A 20,183-nucleotide genomic window follows, 5' to 3' on the forward strand; every position below is an offset into this window, starting at 1 on the left:
ATTTGCCCACGACTCTATAACCAGTGCATGATAGAGGCAGGACATGGGCCCAGAGCTGCATCACTCCTAAAGCTCATGCTCCTTCTACCATAGCAATGACACACCATATTGTTTTGTACCTCCGTTCCTTTGCAGATGCAGTTTCCTCTAATCATAACTTTAATTTTTTCAGTAATGTGTAAAGCCATCTCTAAATACACTGATAACTATCCCCTGCAATATAAAAAACTTGTCACTCAACGAAGTGCTCCTATACCACAGCAGGTAGAGGCGTCTCTCAGCTGACGTTTCTAATAGGTGATGTTATGCTAGTCTCTCAGATAGGTTTGCATACTGTGAGACTGAACCTCTGGGTTCTAGTCATTTCTTCATCCACACCGTCTGAAACATAATGTGCATGTTCAAAGCATGTTTGTGGGATGAATTAATAAACACATGGCATAAGTGATCTGGTACTTCCAGTATTGGTGATGGGGGTCCATTTGTTCCCATATAACATGAGGTTGGTAGTACCCGTCCTAAAGACCTGTGGACTCAACAATGAACAGAGGGGATGAGGCAGCCTTTTGCTGGCTCCATCTTTATCTGTGAAGTCTTCAGCAGGTAATGCTGTTAGGCACAGCCTCTCTCATAAAGCTGAATTTGCCAGAGGTGAGGGAAGACATGGAGTGCTAAGTAATACACTTTACTGGAAGCCAGGCATTACCTGTTTTAATCCCACTCTTTTGCTAGCTGGATGTGCCAAGAATTCACATCCTTCAGTCTCTTTCTAAGGTCCCTACAACCTCTCAATTTCCAAAAATAGAAAATGCATATTAGGAATGTGGGACTAGTTCAGGGACCTTCTAACTTTTTATCACCAAGGATCTATTGTACAGAGTTGTTCTCCTTTGCTCTCATGTTTTGAGAATCTCTATTGTTGTTGTTGTTATTTATTATTATTATTATTATTATTATTATTATTTTGAGACAGAGTTTTGCTCTTGTTGCCCAGGCTGGAGGGCAATGGTACAATTTTGGCTCACTGTAACCTCCACCCCTGGGTTCAAACAATTCTCCTGCCTCAGCCTCCTGAGTAGCTGGGACTACAGGCGCCTGCCACCACACCCAGCTCATTTTTGTATTTTTAGTAGAGACGGGGTTTCACCATGTTGACCAGGCTGGTCTTGAACTCAGGTGATCCACCCTCTTGGCCTCCAAAGTGCTGGGATTATAGGCATGAGCCACCACACCCGGCCCTCTGTTTTATTAATAAGGAAAATAATCACTATTTTTTAGCAAGTGCAAAAAAAATGGATAAACAAGCACCCATCTATAACTTCCAACAAAATGCATTGATAACATAAGATAAATAATGCTAAACACCAAACACATAATCCCAGCCCAAAGCAAAGACACTGGATGTTTCTTTCACCTGTGAGGCTGGTTCTAGATAAAGTAATGAATCCCTGCAGATTTTCTGAAATAGCAGAAACAGCCAATGAATTCCTTTCTAAACTTTGAGCCCCCACGGCTACCCATCCTCCAGGTAAAAACAAATGGATTCAGAAGTTGCTAAGACTGTGATTCTGTCTTATGTGTTCAAGTCCTACAGCAGGATTTGGTCCCCTGCTTGATGGAATTCAGGGATTCCTAACTAGAAAATTGCACTCACAAAGGAGAAACAGCCCTTCACATCTCCAAAAATAAGAGGAAAAAAATCCAAGATGGCAGAAACATAACGAACTTGAACAATGACAGTACACTTTCAAATGGAACATATTTATGCAAAATAAAAACTTTAGGGCTACAGACAGCTTAGACAGAAGTGAAAATGAGAAACTAACAGACAGTTGGTTGGTGCAGGAAATGCATGCTACAGGTTCCCTTACAGGGCACGAAGCAAAGTTAACACCAGCTCGATACTTACAAGTAATAGGAGTAGGAATAAGCATTTCTTCTATATATTGATGGGCAGTCAGATGAAGGAAATGTCCAAAATGGGGGAAAAAGAAAAGACAAACAAACAAGAATTAGATTTTTAATGAAATCTTGATTCTTAGAAATGCACATATTATTTCAGCATCCCTAAGCTCAAGGAGATGCAAGTTCCTCTACTAATCATCTTCACTGAGAATCAGATATTTCCAGGTTAGAAGAAACAAGAGAGACCTCTTCTATAATAGGGGAACTCATGGCCTCACACAGAGGAAGCCAAGTTTCATGTTGGCTGTTGTAGTTGTTTCAAAGTTCTTCCTTATGGTCAGCCAAAACTAGCTTCCTTATAATTATGATTTTTTTGTTTTTTTTTGGTCGGCGGAGGGTGGGTGGGGGTATTGGATCAGCTCTCTGTGGCTTCCTAGGACTAGTCTACCACTCTTCCCTATGATAATGTCCTGTGATCTAAGCAACACCAAACTTCTTCTGTTTCCTCTATTTCAGAAGAGACAGAATCACATCAGAGTCTATTTAATAAGGTCATACTCAAAGCAAGGAAATCATATAGCCAGTACCCAAGATGGCTGCCCAGTGATCTGCACTTCCTAATATTCAGGCCCTTGTGGAGTGCCCTTCCACACTGAGTCAGGGCTGGCCCTGTGTGAACAGAATGTGGTAGGAATTATGTTCTGGGACTTTCCAAGCTGGGGGAAAAAATAAGAAGCCTCTCAGCTCTGTCCATAACTCTGTCTTAGAACCCTCAGTCTCCATAGAGGAAGCCCAATTTCCCTGAGGCTACCATGCTGGAGAGATCACAGGAGAGCCTCTGAGACTACATAAAGAGAAAGAAATGTCCCACCAGCCCCAGCCATTCTACTTTCAGCCAATCAAGATACCTCAGCTGAGACCACTGACATCGCAGAATAGAAATAAGTCATTCCCTTTAAGCTCTGCCCAAAGTGAAGGCACATGAGAAAAATAAATAACTGTTGCTCTTTAAGTCATTAGATTTTGGGGGTAGTTTGTTACATGGCAGTAGATGACCAGCACAAAGTCCAGCCTTATCTTGGAAGAGCACTGTACTGGAAGGGAGGAGTTCCAACCTTCAGTCTGAACAGACTCTACCTTGAATAAACTCTCCATGCCTTCATTTCTGCATCTGTCCCTTAGGTGCATTAAACTAGATCAGTAATTCTCAAACTGTGTTCACAGAAGTCTGGGGGTTCTATAGCAGGCACTGTGTAATGAAGAAGGAGGGTACTGAGCAAGTGAGGCTGCTGGCCCCGCACCATCCACCAAAGCACCTGCACTTTAATCTATTTCATACATTGAAGTTTCATTTAAGATATCATATGGCTGAGAATTCCATTCTCCAAAAGAAAGCTTGCAAAATCACTGGCTTCAATCTCTCTCCAATGTCCCTACTGGCTCCTGGCTTCTAAGCAATCAAAAATCTCAAATAAAAGCATGATATTCCCTTTGTTATAACTTTTCTTATGTTGTAAGAAAATAAATAAGCATGTTCTTATTTCACATCAAATTTAGCTACAGTGACAATAAGTGATACATTTGCAGATTGAGAAAAATGGCTAGACAATTCAGGTCTCCAAATATCCATCTGAGTAGACAAGAATGGTTTCTTTTTTTCTTGAATTATTTGATTACTCGCAACCATTATCCCATTTGCTTGGTATAGGAAAATACAGTCTTTATAACTGCGGAGTGGGGGACACGTCTTCATAGCCCTAAATTTTCCCATCTCACGTAGGAAATACCCAAAGCTCCTAAGATGGGGCTATCTCTAGTCTTTCTTTCGTCAATTGGCAAAGCCCAACCCTACATACCAGAAGGAAAGTGAGTCTAAAAGACAGGAAGCCACAGAAGAAGGAAAGCCCCACATCTCCTTAAGGGGCTGAGCTGGGGAAAATGAGTCACAGTGCAGCAAGATCTGGCCACGTAGAAAACTGTTCAATATCCTAGACTGAAAGAACGGTGACCCTAGATGATGAGAAGGTGAAGAACTGGGGACTACGATGAGTGGGAATTGGAAGCTCCTACAGAAAGTCATCAAATCCCCCTCACCAGCCATACAGGTTGGCACTGTAAGGAGACCATTTCTCCACCTCACTGCTGGCAGGTTCAGTGTCTGGAAAGTGATTCCCCTGGGACATAAAACTCAGGATCCATTTGATGAAGACTTATAGGACACCTGTGTTCTCTGTATTGTCAAGAACACTGAGCTGAGAATCAAGAGGCCAGCATTATAATCTCAGATCTTTCAATTGCTCATTGTGACATCTTGGGCAAGTAAGTTCTTCTTCTTCCCTTTGGACCTCTATTTCCTGATCCATGCACTAAGTGGATGGCATAGATGTTGACAGCTCAAACAGATTTGAGGAGTGGAAATACAGTAAGCCTTAGCATCTCAGCACTACCACTTAACTAACTGCATGACCTCGAACAAGTCACTAAACAGCCCTGAGTCCCAGTTTCTCTATCTCAAGCTTGGGGGCAATAATTATGTATTCCCAAGAATCACCATAGGCATTGGCATTGTATTAATCTAAATTATACTCACATTAGATATGATATGTAATATATAAAGTATTTTATGTAAATTACATTAATCTAAATTAATATTAATCTAAACATCTGGAATGTACTAGGGCTCAGTAAAGGGTGGTTTATGTCTGCACCTCATCCACAGAGATAAGGTTTACTGCTTTTTATTCTGGTCACCAGGAACAAAGTGTTCCCTTCTTTAGGAATAATAAAATAAGAACAAACACTTATATAGCACTTACTATGTGCCAGGTATTGTTCTCAGCTTTAGCACACATTATTAACTCATGTATTCCTCACAGCTGCCCTAAAAGACAGGTATTATTGCCATTCCCACTATTCTGATGGAGAAACTGAGGCAAACAAGAAGTAACTTCATATCACACAGCTAGTAACTGGATTTGATAGCAACATGGCTCTAAGGCTTATAGCTCATGTTCTTGACCTCAAGCCTGTGCTGCTTTCAAGGAAGGAAGAAAACGGATATATCTTGAGAAATCTGGGGAGTCAGGCATTGGGATGTCACAACTTATCTCTTTCAATCCTCCCCACAACCCTGAGGAGCAGATATAATTACTCTCACTGTCCATATCTCACTAGGTCAAATGCTTTGTGTATCTTTGGACCAGTTGCAAGGCCTCCATTCCGAGTCGGATGCCCTCATTGTCAGCGGCCACCTCCTCCTCAGCTACACTGAATATTCTGACCTTCTAGCTTTTCTGCTGTCAACCTTCAGGATTCACCTTGGCCTGAGCCGAGAAAACATGCTTCCTTCTTCACCTTCAAACCACAGACCATCTTTTTCAAGTTGCGTTTCTGAGTTATCCTGGGTGTCACCAAAAGCCTTCTGGTGCTGTCTCTGACCCAGCAGCAAGGCGACTCCAGAATAATCGTAACTGACAAACTTCTATTCATTGAATCTTTTTTCCCAATTAAACTGCAAAGTCTTCTAGGTCAAGTATCACAGGTCTTTACTCTGTGACCAAAACAGTTTACATGTGTGTTTTTTTCTAAGCCTTGAAGAAGATTTACTGAAGGTCTAAATTTACAAGGATACAGTGATATTGCAAGTAACAGATTGCCTGAAACCAAAAATCCTGAGCAGGAAGACAGCTGTGCTTAGAAAACAAAACAAAAGAACAAAAGAACAATAACCCCCAACTTAATAAATCACATACTAAAGAACCTTATTTCAGCCAGTTGACAAGATTGACTTCAGGCACAGTTTTCTTTTGTTCCATACAATTTAAACAGGACAAAGTTGTCATCTAACCACCCATTTGACTTTCTACCCATCCATCTAGATCATAAACCCGTTCAGCCATCTATCCATCCATCCATCCATGAACCTATCCATGCATGCATGTATGCCTGCATCCATCCATCCATCCATCCATCCATCTGTCCATCCACACACCCACCCATCTATCCAGTAATCCATCCATCGTCCATTTATCCATCTTTCCATCATTAATTCAGTGGAAACTTCTCAAGAGCCTACTATATCCTTATCTCTGTCAAGTACAGACAGAAAGACAAATGAGATCTTAATCTAGTCCATATGTCTGATGAGAGAGCCAGACAAGCAAATTATAAAGCAGATGATAATAGCTGTCACTTAAATAGTGGGAGAACAATTCTGTGTCAGGTACTGTTTTAAGTATATTGCATGAACTATTTTATTTAATCTTTACAGTAACCTTATGAAGCATTATTATCCTATTTACAGATGAGAAAAGTGAGGCTCAGAGAGGTTAAGCAACTTTCTCATGTTTACACAGTTGTTAAGTGGCATGGCAGGGATCTGAATCCAGGGAGTCTGATTCAAAGAGGCTGTATTAATAGCTATTATGTTGTATTATCTTCTGTCATGATCAATTCTATGATAAGGCAACACAGGGAGCTGTGAGTCCATACCTGGGGATAGGGGTGAGGAGGGAAAGCAGGCAAGATGGCCCAGAATCTGGGATGCCTGAGTGGTAAAGTAAAAGAGAAGTCAGATGGAGGAGAGGAGAAGGGAATGTTTAGGCAGATGGAACTGTGTTTGTGGTTTGGGCAGGTGGGTTAACAAAGTGGGAACAGAAAGATGTTGGAAGGGCTATTTCCCAAAGAGTTTATGGAGCTTGGTCGCAGTCCCACAGGTCACAGGGAAAACCCAAGAAGTCACATGGCCAAATATTTGTTGTAGGTGAGTAATTTTTAGCAGGAGGGTGAGGAGAAAGTCAAAGGCAGAGTGATTGTGGTTACACAATCACTGACTGGTCAACACAAGAAATATTTGTTGGGGGCTTCCTTTGCAGTGGCCATGGGGATGGGGAAGGTCAGCAGTGTGCAAGGCGGTTAAGACACAAAATCAAAAGGTGATTAAAAGTGAATACATTGAAGAGGACTTCCAAGTTCCCAGCTTAAGTGGCTGCCCATGTGAGTGCAGGCAGAAGGAGCAGGATTTAATTTTCAGGTGTAGAGGAAGGAGCAGTTTAGAACAGGATGAACAGAAGATGACATATTTTGTTTGGGCGTTTGGGCTTTTTCCCACCTCAACAAATCACTCAAAATTATGCCACACAATTTGGCATCTCAGCAGGTCCTGTTTTATATTTAATCCAGATTAGATGATGTTTCAGAGTGTGGACTCCATTATCAGATTTTTGATGATCAGATTTTGATGATAATCTCCATTATCAGATTAGATGATGTTTCAGAGTGTGGACTCCATTATCAGAGTTTGAGACCCAACTCTGCCATTTATTAGCTATGTAATTGCAGGTAATTTCCTTAAACTCTATTTCCATTTCAGTTTTCTGATCTGTGGTACCCTTAATAACGTGCACTGCCTCTTTTAGCTTGGCCTGAGTTAGCTTTTCTGATTGCCTCATTATTTTGTTTCGTTTTATTTCTGGGTAGACAATGTGCTCTCTGAAGGCTCAGACCATGGTATGTCTTCCACATACTGCTGCCCTCCAGCCTTGCCTTTCCACCCTCCTACCACAGGACTTGGTGCACAAACCATCAATGCTTAATGTTGACATTTAGGTCTGTTCTCTGAGTGAAGCTCTCTTGTACAATACATAGAGAGTTGATCTGTTCTAATTCCACTGGGTTCTCCCATTCAACATGTTTTTAGGAAATTCTCAGTATTTGCAGGGCACATTGGAGATGAGGATGAATCAGAAGAGAAAGCTGATAGTCTCGTGAGGAAATAGGATGCAAATACAAGGAAAAGTATAAGGCAGAAAATAACGCGAGTCCTCGCACAGGGGATCCAGTTGGTGAAGAGATTCTGTCTAGATCAAAGGTCAGGAAGGGTTTATAGGAGAAAGTGGCTACTGAATTAGTCCTTAAACATGGGTAATAGCTGGTCACATGGAGCTGAGAAACACAGCTATTGAAGAAGAAGAACATTCATAAGCAAAACTTATGGAGCAGAGGTGAGAGACTTTAGGAGACTTGTCAGAAAAACTAAGAAAAAAAACCCAGAAAAACCAAAAAGTTAAGAAGAACTAAGAAACTTGTTTCCATATGGGCAGGGAGACAGTATCACTTGACAAAATTCCCCAGGTGACTTAGACATGTGCTTCTTCCCTCACTTCCACCTCATGAACCATGGCTATGGAGAAGAAGCCACCGAAGGGCTTTAGATGACAGGTTTGGGAGTACGAGCTTCATTTTTTAACATCATGCTGACTACAGTGTGGAGGATAGGTTGGAGGAGTGGGGCACAGTTAGGAAGATCAGTGAGGAAGCTCATGCAATAAAGCTATAGAGGTCTGACCCAGGGAAAAGACAATGGAGGAAGAGGAGGCAGAGGGAGGGAGGGAGGGCGGGAGGGAAGGAGGGGGGGAGGGAAGGAGGGAGGGGAGAGAGGAAGGGAGAGAAAGAGAGAAAGAGAAGAGAGATAGAGAAAGAGAGAGAATGTGACTAAGAGAATGTAAATAATCCAGGGTGTTGGAATCCCATCTGTTTGATGATGGGATAGGAGGTAGTGCCTTTGAATGAGATGGGAAACAGGTTGGGGAGTAGGTAATGATTTTGGCTTTGACTATGAAATGCCTGAGGGATTTTCAAGGTATATGTCCAGGGGCAGATGATATGGATAATGGAGCTCTAATAAGAGAGGACTGATCTTCAGGCCAGCAAAACTACAACCACTGGGTAGTGTGATAAATACACAAATGAAGACTGGCATGTATGGCACAGTGGCTGCATGCAGGGGAGCATCATTGGATCTTCCTGGGGTAGGAGGCTGGTGGGAAGGCTTTGCTGAGATGGTAACATTTGGGAGTCCTACTAGGAGGAACAAGAGGCTGAGAGTCAAAGTGTGATAGGAACTTTGTAGGTTAAGAGAAATCTCAGGACATTTCACTGAGGGAAACAGCATGCACAAAAGACGAATATAGTGAAATTGGGAAAAACAAGTCCCAGAGAGGAAAGTGGTGCCAGAAGGTGAGTCACATGTTTCTTAGTTCAGGATTTGCTTATTTCCTGTCAGTCTCCATGGACTGACAGAGTAGAAGTTAGCAGCATGAGCTCTAGAGACACAGAGACTGGGTTTCCACATCAACTCTGCCCAAAACCTTCACCAACTCACATGATCTTTTTGAACTTCAGTTTCTTTTTTTCAAACAAACAACAGACCTACCCTACTATGATTATTAGGAAGATTAAAATCAGAATACAGCTGCAGTTTAAATGAAAAATGATGCAAATTATGTCAGTGTGTGAGCATTGATTGCAACCCTGCTATTAGCATATTAGTAATGGGTTTGGAGCTGGCTTGGTACAGTTGATGGTCATGTGGAGATGAATGTTTCTATAGATACTGTGCATTGCAATTCCTTAGGCAGGTTCAGGGAACAAAACCTATTTCAATAATTAGCTCATTTGATCTTTAGAATAGCCCCATAAAACTGGCTACCTTTCATAGAAGGGAAAGCAAAGGCTGAGATTTGTTAAGTTGCTTCTCCAAGGTTAACAGCAAATAAACAGGACTAAAAATTTGGGGCCAGTTTTTCTGATGCTCTGTCCACAGCTACAAGGTGTGCATCCATTAGACTGGGAGCTACTGGAGGGCAGGTACAAGTCACAGAAAATTGATGTATAACCAGAGATGCATATAAAATCTCAGAATAGACATTCATATTTATACTCAAGATACTCCAAATACATTCTTGGAACAAAAGTTTCCATTTGGACGGGCAAGGAAAGTTTGGCAGAGAGTTCAGGCTGGACTAGGAAGAGCTGGGCAGGGGAGCAGGGGAGAAGATAGGGTCTGGCTAGAACCATGGATGGTACCAACTTTGAATACACCTCCCTAAAATTTCCTAGTTCTTACTTGAAAATTAAAATGTGATGGACAGCTTAGTGTAGGATCCAGACAAGTCCAGGGGTGCAGATCTTGTGAAAAGTCCTGCATAACTTGGCTTTGTTGTTTCCCTATGCATAAGTGCATGGCCATGCTTTAAGCTTTAAGGGACCATGTTTAGACTCCAGGAAGTGTGTTCCAAGGAATAAAACTGAACTATATGAAACTTGTGTGTGCATACATATAATTTCACGCTCCACAAACAAACATTGAATTGTAGACCTTCTTGTATGTGAGTGGCTAATGAACACCTTCAACTACTGAGACATGCTGGTTAAGGCAATAAGACTTGATCTTTTCACCTTAATTTGCATGGAAGGCACAAAGTGCCCATGGTATGAAGTTAAGAAAACATAGAGTTGGTCATGCAACCTCTTGACTGCTGATTTTGGAGGAGTGGGGAGGATGTCTAACAGTTCTAAGGGGAGGAGACAAGGAATGAAGATGATCAGGACCGCAGTGATGAGTTAGTGATGAAGGTCTCTCTCGATGTCAGGACTTAATATGGTGCTCATGAAAAGGAGGTATGTTTTACTACATAATGACATGGGGTACCAATTACAGAACATTCAGAGCTCCTGATGTGATCAACAGATCCAGAAGAAAAAGATGGAGCCACTATCTAGTGACAGCAGAAGGATGGATATTGTGTAGTTGGTGTGGCTAAAACCACACTGGTAGTTAACTCTGTCAGTGAGGGGCTCCAGGATCCCTTCTTATAATGTTCATATCATCCTGTGTATGTCCATGCAATCCTAATTCCATCTGGTTCCACATTCAATATAGTCCAGTTCAAACAGCCAAAGATAATGCAAAAAGAACTCTAAACTTTAACTTACTTCTCTTTCAAACTATAAGAGAATCCCATTTAAATCACCCACCAACATCTCATATCCCTTTCTCCTTTGCATTTCTCAAGATCTCCCTCCCCCCATTACAAAACAAAACCAAGAGACTGGGCACGGTGGCTCAAGCCTGTAATCCCAGCACTTTGGGAGGCCGAGACGGGCAGATCACGAGGTCAGGAGATCGAGACCATCCTGGCTAACATAGTGAAACCCCGTCTCTACTAAAAAATACAAAAACCTAGCCAGGTGAGGTGGCGGGCGCCTGTAGTCCCAGCTACTCGGGAGGCTGAGGCAGGAGAATGGCGTAAACCCAGGAGGCGGAGCTTGCAGTGAGCTGAGATCCGGCCACTGCACTCCAGCCTGGGTGACAGAGTGAGACTCCGTCTCAAAAACAAAACAAAACAAAACAAAACCAAGCAACAACAAAACACCTCTCAGGTTTTGTTGATATTCTCTCTTTTCCCTCCTGTATTTTGTTTTCAGTTATCTAAATATACATTAATTAAGCTTTTTTCATTAAACCATTCCCTTCGTCCTTGGATCTCAAGCGCATTCTCTGTCTGTCTTCTAGTTCTGTGTCATAAAAGGAAAACCCTAATAGGAAGAGAAGGACACTCTTTGGAGAGTGGCAAGGAAGCTCTAAAGTCAATGATCACAAACCTTCAGGGGGAGAAGCTAGGGACATCTTATGTTTGCTGGAAACATCTGTGGCTATAGCTTTAGGGAGGCTTTGAGTCAGTTGAACATATTAGGAGTAGGAAAAAACCAGAAAGCGACCATGTTCATGCCCAGGGAAGGCAGGGAGAAGACCCAGGCAAACTTAAGCCAGTGGATGGGTTGCAGCAGGTGTTGGCCTCTGTGAACTCCTGAGTCCAAGCACTGTAGGTGATGATAGGACACTGAGGAGATGTTAAGGAGGTATGTTTTACTACATATGTAGTATCCTGAGCTATGGTGAGAAGCCTGTTACTTGGAAGTTTCTTTGACTTGAATACATCTTCCTTTGAGGTAGATGTAGATAGTATTCTGGCCAACAGTAAGTTGGTAGCAGACTCAATTAATCAGTGAGATATATATATATATGCAGCTGGGGGTAGCTGGGAAAGAAGAGGTGCACAGAATTTTGCTTTCCTTTGGGGCATCTCTAAACACAGGAAGGCATTGTAGGTAAGTGGAAAGAGCACAGTCCTATGTGCAATTTCTCTCTTCCTCCCCATTTTCTCCTCTTCTCCTCTTACCCTCCCCTCCCATCTGTAAACTGTTCCAATCAACTAGGCCAACAAAATGTCTTAGTTTCTTCAAAAGATGCCATATATGTAAACACTGATTAGCACCCCACAACATGCAATGCCCAGGTTTTGCCTCCTGGGGAGAAATGGTGATCATGTGATGCCTGTTGATTGGGTCTGATGGACAGTTTTGATAGACATGAGAGATGATAAAGATACTCAGAAGAGGTTAAAACTACCACAAAGGACTCATTTTATAGTTGCTCCCACCCTGGAAACATAAAGCCTTTTCCTCCCTCCCAAAAAGTCACACATTTCAGAAATAGCTGTGAGAAGGAAGTGAAATTTCTTCACAATCTCACAGACGATGGTGACGTGGGTTAAGCCAGGCTTTAGAAAGAGCAAAATTGGAAGAGCGTATCTGATTTACAAATCAGTGGCAAAGAATAAGAAAATTCCAGGTCTACCAAAGAGGTATTCAGTTCCATTAATTTGGGTGGACAATCCCAAACTCACCTCTGCCTCTAATACATCTGTAACTCTAAGAAACATTTCAATGCTCTTACACGTACAACGTGCTTACTGCCCCCAGGGAAATCAAAAGTCATATACTACCCCATGTAATAGCAGCAGACTAGTCACCGGGACATATAATGTGGCCATGTGTTATCCGTGATGATGGTGATATGACAATGTAATGTTGACCTTAACCCTTTAAGGGCTCTTCACCCCCAATATTAACATAGTACCTTCTGTTACCGCTAGTTTCTCCAACCAGAACATCAGAGGCTGGAGGAGAACCTTAGCTCTTAAGCCATTCTGCTGGGAGCCTGAGGCAAGACATGGTCCTATTAGACAATAAATGTCAAGAAAAGATGTCCTCACAGTATAATGTCCTGGCCAGAGGCAGGTACAACTGATCCAAAGCAGAATCATGAGAAAGAGACAGAGGGACATCCTGGTGCTTGCATAGTCAAGAGAGGGTTGACTGGACCCTAGTATTGCTAAATCACTGATCGCTGGAAATGGGGATACTGCTTTTTTTAAAAAAAAATTCTGTATTTTATATTCATGTGGTTCCTAAGGTAGAAGCTGGAATTAGTTGTTAGGGGTACTCTGTCCCTTTGTTTTGGTGGGAAATACATTTGATGAGCATTTTTCATCCTACAGATGGAAGCAAGTTCCCAGCCCTTGTTCTTGGGGTTGCCCTGAACTTTGTGCATAAGCAAACCCAGAGTTTCAGGCTAAGGTGTTGGTTTGGTTAATAACATAGAAGGCTCTTTTGCCTGGGAGCAGGGCACAATACACTACATATATTATAATGTGGATAAATATTTTGTTTGCTATGACAGACTGAGGAGTGGGAAGGTAGAGACTAAGGTTGGGGCTCTGGCATTGAAACTGAGAAGACATGGAAGTGGGAAGTAGATGTGTTAGCATGGTGGCATGCAGGGGCTAAGGAGAGGGGCGAGTAAAACTCCCTGTTAGAGGAATAACCAGTGCACCCTGGGGACAGGGATAGCTGATATTTACCCTTTGTATTTTCTTCCCTGTCTGTAATTTCCTTGTGTTATCCTCAAGCCTTGTGAATGCCTCTTAAAGAGAAGATGCTGGTGCAGTAAATCTTGGGAATAAGGGAGGAATCTGCATGCTTGCTTTTATGAGAAATGCAACTGCAGAAAGCACACAGTATGAGCAACCTGGTAGCTGGCCAGAGGAGTCCAGGGAGACATGCTGTTGAGAGGTGACAAGCAACAGCAACCCTGCTGGGAAGGTTTCGTGGGACAGGGCATAGTACAGAGCCTGTAACAGGACTTGTAATTGGGAACTCTTATACCATTGTGGGCTTTATCTCTCATGGAGAGGGTGGCCTGGGATGCTATTATTTGACCAGTGGAAATCATGGGCAAATGGAGGTGAGAATGGTAAAACACTACTTTCCTGCAACTGTGTTTCTGGACTCATCTATGTTCCTGGGGCTCCCGAGCTATCCTGATGACATGATTGATTGCAACACAGCAGTTAACTCCTATAAGACTCAATTCGTGATACATGGAATCCCATGGCACATCGCAGTGGCCCAGTCATAGGGACCACTGGCCCATAAGAAACTGGCCACCTCAGGACCACCTGCCAAGCAGGCAGCATGCACCCTTCAAACAGCAACACAATGAACCACAGCCAGCCCACGTATTTCAGGACCTCAATGGTTATAGCAGAAGATCCCTGCTGGACAATGATTAACAGAGCAAAGTCCTGGCCACACAGCAGTGATGGGGTCACCGCGGGTCAGCAGAGTCTTCTGGGCAGCAGCAGACTCACCTCCTTTTGATGGTGAGCATCACGCCTAGGAGAATGATGATGAACATGAGGAGGCCAGCGATCACGCCAGCCATCTTCACGGTGTTGTCCACCTGCTTCTCTGGCTCCACAGTGTTAGAATTCTGAGTGGAGGCACCTAGGAGGGGAAAGGGAAGGACAGCAATGTTGAAAGCACCCACATATGTGACTAGACATTCATCATAATGACAACAGCTTCCTTTAGTTGAGTGCTCACTATGTGCCAGGCACTGTGCTAAGGGCATCACATACATTGTCCCATGTAATAACTTTTGAGGATCAATTCCTTGTGAGGTTGGGATGATCATTACATTCTTCTGAGATGAAGAAACTGACGTGCAGAGAAATTAAGTGAGTTGCCCAAGGTTCTCACCTGGGTACCCGTGTTGAAGCATCCTTTTCCTTAAGGCAAATCAAGTTAAAATTTTTTTTCTCTCTCATATTGCTTTGTTTCTAAGATCAAACCATAGAACATTTCCTGGGCTTGTGGAATTATACCTAACCCTACATTATTCTTTTAGGTAAATGATGGAAATAATAGCTTTATGTTGGGGCAACACAATTTAAATCACTAGAGTTTTAAAGATAAAAAGAGGTTTTTGCTTTGTTCTTTATAGGAAACAAACGGTAGGGTAAAAAGTTTGTATATTCAAGGGAACTTGAACACACCTTGGGTTCAAAAAAACACTTAAATCTGATGAATTCCATTTTTAGCATTTAATACTAATGCAACATATCCTACCAGGTGTTAACTTGCTGACATAATCCTCAGTAGAGGAGGCAGGTAACTGGCCACTTACTATATCCTTAGCCCTGTGCTGGGTAACTTCATGGATCTGGCCTGGTCAGTCCTCACAAACGTTCCCGAAGATAGATGAGATACTGATTTTCCCATTTTATAGATGAGAAAACCAAGGGATGTTGCTGAAAGTCACATGGCTGATAAAGGTAAGGGCCAGAATTCCACAGGTTTCGTGATTCCAATTTTAGACCTCAGTGGTCAGGGGCCCTGAATCCAGCTCTCAAGTCATCTAGTCCCTCAATCCCTTCTCCCTAAAACAACCATTCTGCTTATGCCATAGCAAAGTAAGCAGGCAAACAATGCCAAAAACCAGTGTCTTCATGCTATGTACTAGGGATTAGAGGCAACATCTTATTTCAGACATTCTAGAGAGTGGTCCAGGGGTTACCAGCACCCTAAGTGAATTTCCTCCTGCTTCTGTTTATATTCCCATTGGTGCCAGCCTTTAAGTGTGAGGCAGCTTAAAAGTCTAAACCACCCTTTTCCTAACTCATTCCTTCTTTTCTTCCACATCTACATCAGCACATTCTTCATCAGCCAATACACTTTCTCTGAGTCTGTGCCCCTGGGAGAGTTTCTCCCTCTTCTCTAAATTCTATTAACACTTTATAACACTTTGCACATGCCTCACAATATCTCTTACTACAATGCACCAATATTATTAGTTATTTGTTTTCACATCTTTCTCCTCCAGTGGTCTGCAAACTCCTCAGGGACAGGATTATGCCTCGTTTATCTTAGTTTTCCCATGTTAGCACAGACTCTGACCGGTAATAGGGCTCCCTAAATGTTTGTGGTTGTTTAGTGTTTAGCTAAGGGGATGGCGTCTCTGCCCACACACATTTGTTCTCTTGGAAGCAAATTGAGTTTTCTCCTTTTTTAAGTCATGTGTTCATAGAACTCAGCGGAGTCTTGAGTTGAAGGAATGCCACTACCCAAAAGCTATGGTCCCGATTCCCCAAATGCACTGATGTTTAAGCCCTCCAGCACATTGATGCACCCCCTTTTTTTTGCTTAAGAGCATTAAGTGTTTCCTCTCTCAGAGCACTTTCCCCAAGCTGTTGTAACTTAGACATGTTGGGTTTGCTTGGCCAATTCTCTAGTGAGAATTCTAAGTCACCCTATTCATTTCTCTAATGCCAGTGTCTAGCACAGGCCTCCCTCCTCATCATTGCTGCTTAACAGATAATTATAACATAATACGAGGGTGAGTGAACCACAGTTGTGTGCTTTATTTATCCATTCAATTATTCGTTATTTTGCCACTGAGTTGCCATGAGCTGTGTGCTAAACTATGCTGCCTGTAGAGTCAGAGATTCTGTTCCTAGAAGGACTTATGGATGAGAATTTTATTCATTCTTTTCACAAGCTAATGGCAAAACCAACTCATCAAATTCCAGGGCTGACTGAGTAGACTCTGCTCATCTACAGCCTAGAGAATTCCTGAGTTGTCCACCACCTCTTTAGCAGGGCTGGTCTGACATTCCAGGATGGGGGGACCAGGGCTGGTTCTGAGTAGCTCCCATGCAACCCCCATTTCCCAGGCTGGAGACATGATTTCTGAGATGTGGCTAATCCACAATGTAGCAAGCATAAAGGAAGGGGAGAATCTCAGATCCAAATTTCCTCAATATTGATGGAGTCTTTTTATTTAGATTTGGAGGAAGGGTTGTCTCTGGGGCATTCACTCATTGGCACAGCCTAATTTTACTTAGTGTGTCTGCTACCAGGTCCTGTTCTAGAGACTAGGAGTGCAATGGCAAAGAGCCCCTAGAGAGGATCCTATTACTCTAGGAACAATGCAATTAGCTTGGTCTGATAAGACTCATACTTCATTCCTTCAGTAAGTGATCATAAATACTCACTATGTGCCAGGCATTTGGTGATACACTGGTGAGCAAAACAGGTACAGTTCCTGCTCTCAAAGAGTCTACAATTAGTGGTGGTTGGGGGTAGAGGAATACAATTAATAAATCCAGAATAAGTAACAGCAAACTTGAACCCTGTAAAGGTTTGAACAGAGAAGCACATGACACTTATAAATAGATATTTGCATAATTTAAAAAAATGAATTGCTTCTTGGAGCAATTCACCCTTAATAGGGGTGAGCTCCAAAGGAAGACAGGCTGTAACCAGGCAAAGGGATCATGAAAGCAGCATATGGGAGCAGTAGGAGAAATAGCCTTGGCTAAAGCTGTGCAGTGGGGCAAGTATCCTGTTGTGCTTTAAAAAAAAAAGAAAAGAAAAGAAATGTAGTATAACCAAGGCAAGAAAGCAAGGAGGGAAGGATGAGAAAGAAGCTGGAGAGGGCATCATGCATCAGTCCACACAGGATATTATGGCCCCAATAAGGGCTTTTGTTCTTTAACCTAAGGAACACAGGGCACCATTTAAGTGTTATTCAAGGAGCAATGATATGGTCAGATTTGTATTTCCAACAGATCATTCCAGCTTTGGTGTGGAACCAAAGTGGATTGGTGAAATGAGTTTTGAGATCACTGCAGGCATTCAGATGGGAGTTGATAGTTGCTTAGACTCAGGTGATGACAGTGAAAATAGACAGATGTGATTAAAGAGATAATTACTTGAAATAGCTATAGATAAAATCTGTTGATGGCTTGGATATGGGGAATAAAGGAGAAAGAGCTGTCAAGAATGACCACAAATCTTTGGCTTGCGTGATAGGGTGGATGACAGTAATGTTTACAGGTTCCAGACACAATGGAAAAAGAAAAGCTTTAGAGGGGAAATATATCTGGGGCAACGTGAGCTTGAGATATACTCCAGAAAAGTATGTAGTCAAAAATGCGATCTGGAGCTCTAAATTAAAGGTCAGAGCTGGAGGCAAAAATGTGTGAGTCATACATACACAGACGGTATTTGAAGCATGGGGGCCTGTTGATGAAATCACCCTGGGAGAGAATAAAGAGTGTAAGGAAAAACAGACCTAGAACAGAGACTTGAGGGTCTGCAATATTTAGTGAGTAGAGGGAGATAAGCCTGAATGGGGAACAGGAGTGACCACACAGTTAGGAGGTAAACCTGGGCGAGTATAGCATCCTAGAGCCAAGAGAAGAGAATGTTTCAAAAAGGAGGGCATGACCAACTGTGCCAAAGGCTGTTCCCAGGGTAGAATCAAGTCCACACACGAAGGAAAGTGAAGATCTTGGATGAGTATTAGAAAACTTTTCCCAAAAGAATTCCAAGACATTCCTAAATAGAAGCAGCTTCAGCAATGACCGTAAACCTACAAAAGAACATACTTGAGGGCCATGAAAGAACATTCAGGGGATTTGGAGAGGCTGTCTGAAAGTCCAGAGCCCAGAGGTTTAGACAAATTCAATGAGTTCAGCCAACAGGTAGCAGAGCTAAAATCACAGACTTTACACAGTGAGGTTTTTAGAAAAATCCACGCTTGACTGGTCTAACCAGACATCAGATACAGGAATGTGAACATTCCCTGGGATAGGGAAAATCCAGCTTTGGCATTCTTTAGGGGAACTTGCCCTAGTCTCTGGAGATTTGTGCCTCTGTTCATAGTGGAAGTGTGTTGACAGGGTTGACAGGTGATACAGGGATAGAGGAAATTGGACTAAAGGCAAGATAGCATCCATGTGTGGCTCCTATATCTGAGGGATGGACAGAGGATGGGAGGGTCCTGCTTTTGTGGCAGAGTCAGGTCTGTCCACAGGGATTATATCTTAAATGCTCAGTGGAGCAGAATGTGACCTGTGATGGGAGTCATAAGAGAGCACATCAGGGTTGGCTACTGATGGGGTCCCTGGGAATGCGGTGGGCTTTCACAGATGCCAGCAGTAGGTACACATAGAAGGCTATCTGTCTGACTCAGTGGCCCTAAAATAAAAAGGGACTTTTCAGAGGGCTATCCCACTAGAAGCCCTTCAGTGGGATAACACCTGCATTACTTTTACCCCAAGCCTACCCTTTCCATGAGAGTCAGGCTTAGTATCAGTCTGAGTCGCTAAAAAGCTGTCTCTGACTCTGGGTGACTTTGGTTTATTAAGCAGGGACTGGGAATTGGGGAACTGAGAGAAAGAGGAGGAATTTGGATGCATCTTCCTCATCTTTACCCTCCAGAGGACCCAATCTAAGAATAGGCCAAGCGAATCAGAATTGGCATCTAGGCAGGCACCAGAAGGTAAAGTTCTCCAATTGGAGAAGCTTTAAGGCTGTACTTGAGCCCCCTGTGTGATGTGATCATCAAAAATAATCTTGTGAACTCAGCTTGCACTGACAGGAGACTCCCTCTCCAACATCACGCTGCAAGCCTGACCTTACAGCACAGCCAGCTGTGTCCTCTGAGCTCTGAGCACTCCCAAAGGCAGAACTGGTTCTCAAAGCAGCTGCTGCTGCATCCTGCTCTCTCCTCTTTCCCCAAATGCTGTGATGGCTAAGGATCCAGTCTCCTAGCTCCAGCCCAGACTCTTAATCTTGCTTTTAATGTGCTACCTGTCTACTCTTACATATGGAAACCTCGTGCACAAGGCATGGCCCTTGGTTTATTAAGGTCTACTTCCCTCCCTCAATATTAGCTCCTTACATAGGGTCCGGTTGCCATGTTTTGTCTCTTTGCTGCCTCTTCCCTTGCTACCCAGCAACACTCCCAGCTGATTTTCCCCAAGGATCTAACAAGGGCAGCGCTGTCCTGCTCTACTCTGCACTGGTCAGAACGCTCTGGTGAGTCCTGTCCAGCTATGAACTTGACCTCTCAAAAGGGACCTCCAGACTGAAGACAGGCCATGAGCCTTGCTACTCAAAAAGTGGTCCACCAACCAGAATATTGGCAAAACTTGGGAGTTTATAAAAAATGAAGAATTTTGAGCCCCACCCCAGACCTACTAAATCAGCAGCTGCATTGTAACAAGGTCTCTACATGATTCAGGTATACATTGATTGAGATGCACAATGATCCAGAGATTATTGACTTTGAAGGTATATCACTCCGAATCAGGATTTTTCATCTTAGGGAAGGGAAGATTCAGATGAGACCTAATTTTTGCCTTTAGATAAAGGGCCATTGTGGAAGATGGAGTAGATTTGGTCCCTTTAATTTGAAAGCTCAGAGCTGTATCACTGGGTAGAAGTGACAGGGGGTAGATGAG

General features: G+C 42.8%; 1 protein-coding gene across 1 annotated transcript in view; it reads right to left on the reverse strand.

Annotated features, from left to right (window-relative positions):
- Nucleotides 1-20,183, reverse strand: part of LOC117068313 (receptor-type tyrosine-protein phosphatase T-like) — a 112,162-nt gene that overhangs the window by 29,512 nt on the left and 62,467 nt on the right. Inside the window, exon 3 of the mRNA XM_033185379.1 lies at nt 14,241-14,376. Within this exon, the coding sequence (XP_033041270.1) occupies nt 14,241-14,376 (136 nt within the window). The remainder of the gene's footprint in view (nt 1-14,240; nt 14,377-20,183) is intronic.

The sequence above is a fragment of the Trachypithecus francoisi genome, unplaced genomic scaffold, assembly GCF_009764315.1.
Source record: "Trachypithecus francoisi isolate TF-2019V2 unplaced genomic scaffold, Tfra_2.0 Lachesis_group21, whole genome shotgun sequence".
NCBI classification, from domain to species: Eukaryota; Metazoa; Chordata; class Mammalia; order Primates; family Cercopithecidae; genus Trachypithecus; species Trachypithecus francoisi.